The sequence below is a fragment of the Falco rusticolus genome, chromosome 2 (assembly GCF_015220075.1).
Source record: "Falco rusticolus isolate bFalRus1 chromosome 2, bFalRus1.pri, whole genome shotgun sequence".
In the NCBI taxonomy this organism is placed as follows: Eukaryota; Metazoa; Chordata; class Aves; order Falconiformes; family Falconidae; genus Falco; species Falco rusticolus.
The window spans coordinates 63,597,016-63,610,427 of record NC_051188.1 but is presented as its reverse complement, the minus strand read 5'-3'; the positions used below and the strand labels follow the sequence as shown (position 1 = coordinate 63,610,427).

The window sequence follows — 13,412 nt, the reverse complement described above, 5'->3', positions numbered from 1 at the left end:
ATATTTACACTATATAACATGAAACAGACATAAAGGAATTATTGTTTATCCAATGCAGAAAACATTTTTAACTAGAACACCACAGCTTAAGAAACAGGAAAAAAACAAATCCATACTTTCCATATATGTTAAAAAAACAAAAACTGACTGAAAGGAAGAGGCGAGTGAAGTGGGTTACAAATGCACTGTGGAATGGTATGGAGCACATGTACTTATTTCCCTAAGCAATATTCCTCCACCTTGAAAAAAGTTCAACATATGCAAGTTTCTGGTCATTATGTTAATATATTAACTAGCAGTGAAACATGCCCTGAAACCCCTCCTCAGTAAGAACTGCTGCTGCTGTTAGTCACATTTTGGAATGCCAACAACAGTGAGAGCGGATAAAGCAGGTGATCAAACACGATTGAATGCAAATCTGCAGATCTATACTGCTTTGAAACAGCTTCTCCACACTGACCACCTTCTGGAATCATGCACATCTGGCAATTACTAACTTTCTGATCATGTAACCTGCTTCTAGAAAGGTATTGATTATCTTTCAATCAGTGTGATCAAGTTCCCAGGCAGCAGTTAATTGCATCACGATTATTCTGAACTTGTTCATAGAGTAATACCCGAACACTGGATAACATGCTTACTTGAAAAGGGGTAAGGGGATTGCATTTAGGGACCCTGGTGAAAATGAGAACTGTTTCTGTCCCTTCATCACATGCTTTTCCCTAATGTGAACAGAGATTTAGAAAACACTGTCACTTTTGTTTTGATACCAGTTACATTATCCACAAGACAGAACACACACACGCTTCACCCCAGCAGTGCCCCAGGTGCAGGTTCAAGACCTTCAGCTGTGCACAGCATGTCACAGTTCTCTGAAAAGCCAACACGACTGTAAGTGAAGAGCTGCTGCTGAAAACAAACCTGCTCATGAGAGAAGTTACAAAACACAGTAAAATCTGTCACTGACATGCTCCGAACAGTACAACCCAAAAGCCAAGCATTCTAATATTCAGAACGTCAAACAAGCCAACGTGATCACAGCTGTACCTAGAGTTTCAGATGCTGAACACTCAAGCCTCCATCAGGGGAACCACTTGCATCTTGTCTTTTCAAGAAGAATGGTCAATTGAGAGTTGACAGCTGTGTATTTTAACAGGCAAGTAAACAGCTAGACCCTGCTTTCTGCCACGCTACTGCATACAGTTAAGTGACAGTATGACCATAGGTAACATGCGATTATCAAAACACTGCATGTAATGAGCATGGACTGCCGGGTTTTCATGACAACTGCCAGACTGGGGTGGAGGGAGAGCAGTGCGGTCCTTTGTATAAACGTTTAAGCAATGAGGAAAAGGCAGCAGTATAAAACCAGAATTTTTTTATGGATTAGCAAATGCTCTTCCAAACAAATGGGCCAGATATGTGAGTATCTGAATGATTTTACAGCTCTTGTACTGCTTATTTTTAAACTGCTTTTTTCTTACTCTACCACCTTTGTATTTTGTTAGTAACATGTAGAAAATCCAACCACTACCACTAAGGTATTTCCATATCGCTGGCACTCAGTTCACAAACCAGTATGGTTTCAGTACAAAATACAAAAACGTGCTGTATCCAAAATAATTAAAAAAAAAAAAAGAAAAAGAGAAAGGACCTGTTGCTACACTGACCAAGTCAAAAGAAAGATAAAAACAAAACCATTCAGAGCTACAAATTAACATCTGTCAGTTAAAAAAACCCTCAAGAAATATCATCCTTAACAGGATATACACTTCTTGGAATGATGTATTTGTACGTGTATTGAACTGGCAATAGAGCCTTCCACCAGGTATAACTGAAGTTTCAGAAGCTCCCTCAGAAGTTGTTAAAATATCACATTAAAGAGACAAGGAACAGCAAGAAAACATCTAAGAAAAGCAGGCTGTGATACAACAAGCATTTGTTAAGAAAAAGCTCAGAAGTGCATTAGTTCTGGTGAGAGATATATGAGCAACAGCTCTTACGAGATGTAGACCCCATTCTGTAACTATGGGCTGTCCATATACTGTCATAGTCAGAGTCTTCTGAGAGGTCTGAAGGCTCCAAACGAGAAAGACTACTGCGACGACCCAAGGAGTCTAGACTTGATTGGTCATCATCAGCCAAGACGTGATTATGCATCAGGTCAGTGCCTTGCCATGCTAAGGATGTATAGGTGAAATGAAATGGTGGATGTGGATAGGCAGAGGTGGGATGAGGAGGAGAACGTAAGGAATAGCCACAACCAAACACATGAAATAAAAGCAAAAAGGTGATGGGAAGAGAAGGAAAAGAGAAAATATTGTTAAAAAGGCACCAAAGTTGTTGTTTTTTTCTTTTTGTTTGGTTTTTTTAATTTGTCTGGGGTTTAGGTATAAATTACACTTAGCATAACAATGTTTGAACTGTTACAGAACAATTTTTGAAGTGGTTTTTAAACTTTAAGCAGCTTTTGTTGAGAATTTTTGAGTAACCCAAATCTTGTTTGAAAGTAGTATTTATTTTTTTTTAAGTGGGAGTTAGATTCTTTTGAAGTATGGAGTCAGGTCTGGTCTGCAGGGGATTTGACTGGGCACAGAGCAATAAACACAGTAAGCTAGCATGATCCAGCGCTGATGTGAAAAGCAACAGCCCATTCCCCATCAGCACATCTGTACCTCCATCCTTTCCCTCCCTTGCAATGACACAGTCATTTGTACAGCTGCTTGGTGAGCCAGGTCAGGGAACAGTTTCAGATGAAAACTAACCCTACAAAAGATTCTTTTTCAAGCAGGTCATTTTCCCACCAGCTCACAACACAGCCACAGAAGTGCTTGTGTCACCACTGTAAAGAGGAAAATGCAGGGGAAAAAGCAAAGGTTCTCATGCAGAGCAGGGCTGCTGACTTTCTAAATCAGCAGCAACATCTTGCACCCACTCAAGGAGACCATCAAAGTACAGTTTTTCTGTGCCTGTACCCCCTGTTATTCGTTTAACCACGTAGTAAATTAACTCACAGAAAAACAGGGTCAAGAGGCTAACACCACAGCTTGGTCCATTTCAACCCCTCACACACTTCTTCCTACATGCCTCTATCTGGATCTAAACTCCCAATTAAATATTTTAAGATGTCTAGGGTAGTTGATCAAACATAGCTAAGGACACTTTTTCCCTTCCTCCTTCCCCCCACTTTTTATTTTTTAAAGGCCTGGCAATATCCAAGAACTGAAACCATGTTAAGTGGCCACGCTTAAACCATGTTAAGAAACCACCATACATACAATATTGCAAAAGATTTTAAGCCTTTGTTTGGAGCAAAATAGACTCAGTATATAACAAGCAGGAGAAAGTGAAACGGTGCTTTTTTATTTGCATCTGTCTCCTCAAATTAAACTCTGCATCTTCCCCACCCAAACAACTGAAAAAAGGTGCTCTGCTACCTCTTACAGCTCCCTACCAGTTTGCACTGGTGCCATAGGTCTGCTGAATTGATGTTGCCAAAAGCAGCACTCCTTGGGCTTTGGATTAAGGTGGAATTGCCAAACAAGTGCTGTGAGGGACAGGCAGAATATTAACATGAAGGTAAGAAAGGAGCATGTGAAAAAAGGGCATGTTCCACAAATGAAAGGGAACTCTTTCATCCTGTTGTTCTACACTGACTACTGCTCCCACAGAAGCAATTCCAGCATGATTGTTTTTTCCCCGCTTCCAATTCCAGTCTACCAATGGATCTTCCAAAGCTTAAAGTCTTGGATGACAACACTATTCTTTCCAAAGCAGCCATGTGCTTAATAAAAAAAAATAGTTTCTTGCTGCATTAAGAGCAAATAAAAGCTGCTGACTTCTGATGTATGCAATGATACCCACAGCACTATGTATATTTCTTAAATATACATAGAAACGAAAAAATAGGCAAAAGAGCAAAAAAAAAAATCTCTATTTTATATCTGCACACACAAACTACTGTGCAAGTGCAAATGTTTCCCCAACAATTTCTTGTCACATTATCCTTGGAAACAATAAACACATTCAAGACATTTAAACAGCATTCATCTCATTTAATTTTGTTTGGAACAACAGTATATCTTCAGAATTTTGAACACATTCATTCCCTTTTATCCAATTAAACACCCTACTGTAATGACTGTAGGGCTATAAACATTGAAAGCTATGTAATGGTAGCTAATTTTATCACCTTGGAGACCTATAGTTCATCAAGACAAAAAAATAAAATGAAGGTTTTTGCTGTTACTTGAGAAGTTTATACAGTCTAATACAAGGGCCATATTCTCACTACACAGTCTCATTGCATATGAATGCAAAGTAGCTGGATTTTTTTCAAGGTCATAACAGAAAATGAACATGTATTAGGAAAATCCATGAACTAACTTCGCAATTTCATTTTGAGACTTCTCAACTGTCAGCATAAAGTGCTTTTGCTTCAAAGCAAAACAGGTGCTACTGTGAGTAGTGGTAACAATGATTAATACCACAAATTTAAACAGGTTTAGTGGACAAGGAGTCAATTATAATGTCCACTCTTCTAATTCCAGACAACAGCAAAACCAGCCAAGTACTTTAGGATCATTATACTGTGTTCCAAGGATCCCCGAACTAAATTGGTATTCAACATTGCAAAAACTGTAAATCGGAACAAACACAACAGCATTTTCTCCTTCCTTGTGTAAATGGGACACATGCTGGTGGACTCCCCTGCTTTGCGCAGTGTTTTACTTACAATACAGAGGAACTCCACATGGCAACCTTGATTTGGATTAAATGAAGTAGGACCCCAGAGGCACGTTACAGGTTTTCAATAAGCTAGGTATTGATCTGAGAAACTAAAAATGGCTTTAAGCAACACACAGATCTGAGAACAATTTATCTTGAAATTATGATAATGGGATTAAAATTTGAAGTTAATACTAAAACAGTTAGTGGCAATAGAAGAAATGTTTACAGGTCTAGGTTACTTTTCCATAGTGGAAGTCTTTGTTGAACAGAACAAGACAAAAATACACTCCTCCAAAATTAGGACTTCTTCATTCCTCCTCTCTACTTAACAGCTTCTTGAAATTTATCAAAAAGTATACTGACTGTCATATTCAATTCAGACACCTCATCATTGGTAAAGGTTTTGTGCAGTTTTAAACCATAACAAGCAATAACCATTGGGGTTTTGGTTGGTTTCTTTTATTTAAATCCTGAAAGATTGGCATTCAATAGTTAAACACTCAGCACTGGTAATGAGCCAGAAACAGGTTATTATTTCTTCCAGGTCCAGCTTGCTACTTGCAAAGGCCAGAGAATATACACCTCTCTTTCATAAACTATCTAATTTGTGTTTTAGTTCGCCGTTTCAGTACTTTCTAACTTACTTGAATTTAGTGTTTGACGTGTTTTGGCACTTGTGCAATATGCTTCAATGACTTTAAGAATTTGAGCATCTTCTTCTAAAGCAGCTGTACCTAGAATCAATAGGAAAAATAAAGTTTTAAACATGGTTATGTTTCTTAATACAGGAAAGCCTTTGTAAATCACTACACTTAGTTGAGTCTGAAGTTCTGCCCAATTAACCCTTTAGAATTCTCTTAATCACCCCATTTTAAAAATCAAACTTCAGTGAGCAAAATAACAGTTTAAGCAGCAAAAAAATACTATTTTGGAATGTTGCGGGGAAAAATCCCGAGTTGGAGCAATTACACATTCAAAAAATTTTCCGAGCATCTGAAGTCGCACAGAACATGTTTTGAAGTGTAATCACTCTGGTTCTAAACCAAACAGCCATTAAACTGGGAAAAATCTGTATACTCCAGTTGTTATATATGCATTATTTCATTATTTAATCAAAGACATCAAGGAACAGAATATTAATTCACAGAAATCTTGAAAACTTTGGCGTTTTGTATATATATCAGGTTTACCCCTTTCTGCAGCACACTAATGGAAATCAAACTCAGAATTAACAGCATAATTAATACGCCCATACAATTTAAGTCCTCTGTGCAGTAAGAAAGATGTCATTATCACATAAGTACATCTGTGAAAAGTGGAGTAACTAAACTTCAGACTTTAAAGTAGAAACAGCACTACTGGAAAAAATTTAACTATTCAAGTTTAACATGGCAAAATTTTCCTAAAGGTAAAGGTCCACAGCAAATCTTCTTGCGGAATTCAGTAAAAATGCTGTCAAATTGTCTACTTTCAACAGAATGAAATTCCAATCAAACTGGAATCCAGAGGTACCTCTACCATTAGTTTACATGGAATTAGCAGTCTGTGTGCAAGGCAAGATTTGTTGTTTTAAAAACATTTTTCCTGTTTTCCTGCTTGAAATACCTAGGCTTGAAGATTTTCTGCTGCGCAAATCTGAACTGCCTTCAACATCAACATGTAGTAGTATTCTCTGTCAGCCAATGCATCAGGTTTGTTTTTGTGATTTATTATCACCAGAACAAAGCCAGCTGTCCATACATGTCAGGATCAGCTGTTCAACTAACCGTTGAAGAAATTATCTTCACCTGATCTAGTTTCCCTACAGTTTAAGGGATAAAGGTACACTGAAGTACAAGTCCTTTCTCTTTCAAGGCAGCAAAAGTAATTGGATTTTATTGTGGTTAGCCTGCAGCACCATATTATTACGGTAGCAGGACAAATATTTCACTTCTGGAATAAATTTTGTGAGGGGACTCAGTTAAAATAACTGACAAACCAAAGGTATTATGCTAATCTGACATAGCATTTCTCAAATCATAGCCCACAAATCCCTGGGATTCCAGAGATCGTAAGTAATAAAACAGAAACCTGTCTATCAACAAGCTTTAAGTTCAATAGAAGCTCCTCAGTGGAAAACTTTTACAGCTCCACAAGCTGGAAAAGGTTGAAGGAGCATTAACATATAACAGAAGCTTCTAATTACTGACACAAGGGGGGGCGGGGGGGAGTGGTGAATAAGAAGAATCAGTATTTCTGTACGTAACACTGACTTAAAGCCACCAAAAAAAAAATCCCTTTTATTGCAAGTTATCTCCTACATACAGAATACTGAAAGGTGTTAAATTTTATTAGGAGTAGAACAATGTATTCGGAAGTTATAGGCCTCCTCCTTCCCTCAAAAAACAACTCTTATCTTGTCTCACACTAAGTGACCTTTAACATCTGCAAGTTGACAGCTTTACCAGTGTCATTACAAGTACTGAAACTCTATCCTCCAACATATGAAATGATACTGTATTGCAGTACTTTCCTTTTTCCTAAACAGATACCTTCTGTAAGGATAAAACATCCTGAAATAAAATGATAAAATGTCCACTTGCACACCCATGAGCACAGGATCATGCTGTCCACTATCTTCACCTTTGCCATATGAAACGCACAAAACAGGCAGAAGGACCTCCACCTTACCCAAACCAACAGTGCCTTGAGAAAAAGCTTTTTCTCTCCAACCCTACATAAACCAGTGAGACACAATGGCCATGATAACACACTTCATACATCGAACACTCAAGGCACAGTCTCTATCTTCGCCCATGAGCGAAGGACAAACACAGAGAAGCTGAAGTCACAGTAAAATAATCTGGCCTTCAGCCTAAACACCCTGTCTTTTATTGATACAAGTCATTGGTTTACACATTCATACAGACTTCTAAGAATGAATTAGAGTGACAGTGACAACTAAGTGAATATTGTGTTTGCTTGATAACATTAATGCTCCCTCCACCCCAAATTATCCCAACACCCAGATTTTGACCCTTCTGTCTTTCTATACATTCATCAGTCTCTCTCAGTTCAGTGTTGTTCTTCACACTTCCAGCAGTCTAAAGCTCTAAAATTCATTTGGACACAGATGCTAGCAAATGACCTTACTTCTAGGAGATTAGGGCAGAAGCAACTAGTCTTTGAACCAGCAGCAATGCCCAGCCTTCCAACACCCAGCTCAGATTCTATGAGGATCAGTTTAAGAACATAGTTGCTAAGTATTATGCAAAAGTAGGTTAGTATCTTCAAAATGTTGTTTAAGGTATTAAAAGACAGGTTTACCTTACTGAACTTTACATGGCTCTGTGGTCAATTTCACTTCCCTCTGCAGGGAACACAGAAACAGGCACCTCACAAGCCTAGATCCACTGTAGTCAATAGCAAAGCCCCAGAAAGCAACTAATACCATCATGGCATAAGCACCTAAGATAAATAAAACAAACCCTCTGGAGATACCTACCCCCTCTCCCCTGACAGGAGAGGGAATCACATGACTTGCTTACATCGTACATCTACCTTGCACAAAATTTAAACTGATGTTATTTCCAGCCTTTGTAATACGTGGACATTTGTTCAAATCTTCCTTACTTTTTCTCAGTGCAAACTCTTCATCTGATGGCTTCCGTTCTGGCTTGCGTTTGGGAAGCAGCTTTTTCATTGTTTTAGGGCTTTTACTGAGATCCTGTGTGGGGAAAACAAAAATAAAAAGGAATAGAGCTTCTCTACAATACTTTAAAAGTTTAACTTCTAAGATAAATACAGGAGTTACTAACTAAAAATCTTCTAACAGCACCAAAACTCAGTTTACTAATATTTTTTGGCATATCCCATTTGCCTAAACTGGCTGATTTCCTCTCTACCCTTCCTCCAACTATACACAAAAGCAGGTATTTTATCTATTAACAGAAATATACAGAAAAGCTGCTGCAAAAGCATGCAGGCTGTTTGGGAGCTAGAGCGAAGGGAAGAGGCAGGCAGACATTAACACAGGTTTTTTCCCCCGTGCCTTTTGAAGAAACAACCCATTTTACTTGTCTATTTAGAAGCAGGTAAAAAAGGGACCTAACAAGGAAGCTTGGCAGGTAGTATATTCTTCAAAGCCAGAATTTGTACGTGTTTAGGTCTGTTCTTACAAAGCTCTATGGCAAAAAAAATACAGCAACAAATACAGCATTTCTGCTCAAAACGTGGTCATGCTAATTTACATGAACAACGCTAGGTTACAGGAAAAGGAATATACTGGTCTACCCCTTACCTTAAGGATACAAGACATCCTCTATAAAAATACAGAACAAGAAAGTAAAAAGTTGAATGAGCAGGACAGACTAAAGAAGATGAAGACAGGTTTTGAACATCATTGTATGCTAAACACTAAAGATGACTGAAATTTTACCACATTCAAGAATTTAGTGCCCTACACATGAAAGAATGGAAAAAATTTAACTTAAGTTACAAAACAAGCATATAGTACCACCAAACAGAAGAACCTTTTGTAGCAACTAAGCCTAAATACTAATCCCCCAATTGCAGACCACCTACCACTTTTTCCCTGTTGCTTAGGGGATTTACAGAAGAAAACGAAGTCACACATACACAGCCACCACAAAAAAATATAGCCACCCCACACTGAGGCACAGTGTTTAGGCTACAGTTTCTAAGAAACTAATTTACATGGTCTGAAAAATAAAACGTTTCTGTCACCATCACATATTTGCAGAATAAAATGTTTTTAGGCATAACTGCATGATTCTTTCTGGGTCCTGTTGCTTCTCACTAGATGAGTATCATGAGGACGCATGACAAAGATAGTATCACGAAGCCACAGCGCATCCAATACTCTCCTCCTTACACATACACACAGACTTCCGAAATAAACCTAACATTTTTCTTAGTATTTATAAAATCATGCAAAATGTAGCAGCAGGACCAAATTAACCTACCACCACCATGATTTTATGGCTAAAACCACCACATTTTATTTCTCTTGGAACAGATTCCTGTTTTGTACCTTACACTAGTTCAAAAATCCAACAGCATCTTAAAATCTAAACACTTTTTTTTTTTTGCTAATATTAACATTAGCCATCAGGTCCTTTTGATTACAAAAACATTACATATATTTTGATATCCACCATTGTTTTTTAAATATGCTATTGTTACCTCATAACAGTGATAAATACTGAGGAACCAAGAGTCAGTTATACTACCACAGGTGTTCAGAATGATTTGATACAGCACTCTGAAGCACCACAAAACCCTTATCCTAGATACTTCACAGTGTGCTTAGCAAATAACTTACTTTACAATAAGCCTGGATGATCAACATAACAAATGAACTGCTAGTTTGAAAAAAACATTAAAAAATATCTTATTTATTAACTGGATTAAGAGTGGAAATAAGAGGAACTACTTGGGGGAGGCAGGGGAAGCCTCTCAAGCTTTAGGATTTTTTGAACTGCATGACTAAATTCCGGTTTGAAAAAAACAGCATTCACTAGTCCATTACCATGGATTCAGCACTGGCTGTTAAATCATATTCATATAAACACATGCACAAAACTGTAAAATGGTGGCGTGTAAAAGAAAGTTAAACTTCCCATTGTAGGCCTGCCACACAGTCATGCTTCTTGGCTGTGTATCTCACCTCTTTATAACAAAGAGCTGCTGAAGGCCGTAATGGAGGTGCAGGCCGTAAGCAGCTCAGGCTCCAAGGCTTAGAGGTTTTTGGAGGTTCCAGAGGTCCCCAGTTTATTGTGGTATGTGGAGTCCCATGATGTGAAGGATGAGGGAGAGTGTGGTACGCAGGTGTCAGTGGTATCGGCTTGCTGTCTGAATGCTTGCTGGAGGGTGTTACTGGATGGGAAGGAAGCTGTCAAAGACACAAAGGTGATGGGAAGAAAGTGTATTATCATAATAAAGAGTATTATCAAGGATTGGTGAAATAATCTCACTCATTATCTAGTGCTTCTGTGTGTTACAGCTGGCCTCCGAAAATTTTTACACCAAATTATTATTTGGGAAAATAGAGCTTAAAGAATTTTTTTATTGCCTACTATAGAGCGCGTGCTAAAGAAAGAACAGCTACAAGCAGCCCTGCTCCTACTTCTCTCACCACTAAGGAGGGAGCTAAATTTAGATCCATTCATATCCAACAACTCAAATGCAGAACCCAAAGAAAGTACTGAAGGAAATTGTTTCTCCACAGCTTGTCAAGCACACCACCAATTAAAACTACTGTTTTAAGGATACTTAAAAGATCATGGATGTATTACCGGGTCAAAATAGAAGAAGTAACGATAATGAATTTTCTTTTACCCTGTTAAACTATTACACCAAGTTCTAAGCATTTTATTCTTTGTTCACACAAGTGAAAGCAGAATCATCTTTTGACCCATTAAACTACCGTCATAGCATTCAGTTCTTGTTACTAACAGCTAAAAATTGATTTAGAAGGTACTATATTTGCCAGATAACCTAATTCTGCATAAATTACACATTCATTTCAACCCAGTAGCATTTTCTTACCGTGTGAGATGGCACGGAGTGAGGTTTAATGGTGGGATTCCCAGCAGTTGTGACTTTGGTTTGCTTCTGCAGGTGATCCACCCATTCATGCAAATCTTGTTGGTTGTTACAAGACACTAGTATCCTTTCAATCATATTTCCTAGGTGACAGAAAACAGAAGATGTAGGAAGCCACAGAACAACAACTTATTCAATCTGATATGATTATAAAGACACTGATTTCCTAAAGCATTATATCCCTTAAGTACTAAGCAAAAATTTTAATCCGTATTTTCAGTACAACTGCATCTCACTTTTCCAGGTTTTAACAGACATTTCCTCCGTCTATTTGTTCTTGTGCCAAGCATAGGAGTTCTACTTTTTTCCCCCACCTCTAATAATTAAACACAACCTTTAATGACAAGAAACAGACAGGCTCATCTAGTAGCCTTACGCTTCTTCATCTTCCCTAGGAAAGCCAGCACATAGTTTAAGAAGTCATTCTTGAGTCTGTAAGCTACAAAATAGAAGTTTTAAAATACAGTTTGCTGATCTTCTCAAAGTCATGAAGTTTGTCTGAATCTAATATTAAAGCTGAGACAAAAGTCATTTGGGAAAGCAATCTTAACCAATGATTACTTTAATTTCTGCAGTTAACTCAATTATAACCCATCATATTCCTCATCTAAGGTCAGCTTTGTAACTACTAACTCATACACCATCAACAGCTCTCTACCTCTGCCTCACAGCACTGATGTGTGATACTGCCTGACACTTTAGAGGGTCAAAACTACTTTACTTAAATGCAACCTGCTTGGAGGCAGAATTGATTCAGGAAATGAATGATGCTCCACCATGTGGACTCTGCTCCCACTGTCTTCTAAATTGTCCAGGGATGTAAGGCATGCTGAACCAAATGACTTAACAGACAGAAGTTACCCCAAGTAAGCACAGTGCTTACCATCATTAGCATTAAAGATGCTAAAGATCTCTCAAAAAGAGGTGGACCATTTCTAGAAGAAAGCTCTTGCTTAAAGTTCTTCCAGAGCCTCTGGAATTCCTTTTCTTCCAGTGAGTAGCATACTTTGAACTGCCTCCATTCATTAAAATACAGAAATCTGGGGATGAATCCCATGCAGATAGTTTAACTGCTTAAGCAGTAAAAAGCAACTTTCAAGTGAGGCTCTGTCTAGCTGCCTTATGAAATTTGTATAATCATAGGGTAGTTGAGGCTGAAAGGGACCTCTGCAGGTCCATCTACCCCCTTGCTCAAGCACTTTCTGGACAACTAGAGCTGGTTGCCCAGAGGGCTTTTGAGTATCTCCAAGGATGGGTATCTCATCAGGCAACCCATGCCTTTGTTTGGTCACCTTCACAAGACATCTGACATTTGAAATAGCATATCCTGAAGTAGTAAGTAAAATATTTATGGTCAATACCTGATATTTCAAATGCATTTCTATGGTTTTCACTGTCTTCTAGTTTTGTGATAGTCATTCCTGTCATTGGCAGTTTTCCCTAAAAACAGAACAAAAAAGTAGTAACACTGAAGTTGAATCCAAAATACACAAAAACATTCCCAAATAAAGATTATATAAAACTTCAAGCTCTGAACAAAGACATACACAGTTAATTGACGGACACACACTGACAGGTTTAAAGACATTTAAAAATACACACAAACACCTTATATTGGAAGTTTTTAATATGTCCAACCGCTCTAAGTGACACCTGTGACTTCAGTGAGTCTCTGCAGGCTATGAGATCCATACAAATGTAATAGTGGTCAGTCATCACAGCCTCAGCTTCTTGAAAATGAGACTTACAGGGTTATCCACATTACTATATTATTATTAGAGACAATTGTGACTCATCTTCAAGCATATTTGTTTGCAAACCATTTGATTAGCTCTCAAAATAAGGTTTGTTGTACAAGTAGATTTAGAAAGAAAGATTTCCCTAACGCACACATCAATCATTTACTGAAGTTGTATGTCTCTTAATAACCCCACTATTAAATTCATTCACAGAAATATTTAAGGAAAAAGAAAAATGGTAAAAACACTTTTAAATCTGTAAAGTTTCAGCAGAACGTCTTAAGTCTGCAGAAGATAACATCTCATTCTAAACCTAGTCAAGCTAGAAAAAAAAAA

The 13,412-nt window shown here is 37.9% G+C and overlaps 1 protein-coding gene across 5 annotated transcripts in view; it reads right to left on the bottom strand.

Moving 5' to 3' along the window:
* The window catches only part of ARHGEF7 (Rho guanine nucleotide exchange factor 7), a 125,851-nt gene that overhangs the window by 13,451 nt on the left and 98,988 nt on the right, over positions 1-13,412 (bottom strand). For 4 of the 5 annotated variants that reach the window (XM_037375897.1, XM_037375895.1, XM_037375899.1 and 1 more), the window contains 6 exons: positions 12,699-12,777; positions 11,281-11,420; positions 10,400-10,624; positions 8,344-8,437; positions 5,376-5,465; positions 2,004-2,180 (listed from right to left, as the gene is read on the bottom strand). In XM_037375897.1, the coding sequence (XP_037231794.1) occupies positions 2,004-2,180; positions 5,376-5,465; positions 8,344-8,437; positions 10,400-10,624; positions 11,281-11,420; positions 12,699-12,777 (805 nt within the window). The remainder of the gene's footprint in view (positions 1-2,003; positions 2,181-5,375; positions 5,466-8,343; positions 8,438-10,399; positions 10,625-11,280; positions 11,421-12,698; positions 12,778-13,412) is intronic. The other variant, XM_037375898.1, reaches the window with a different exon arrangement.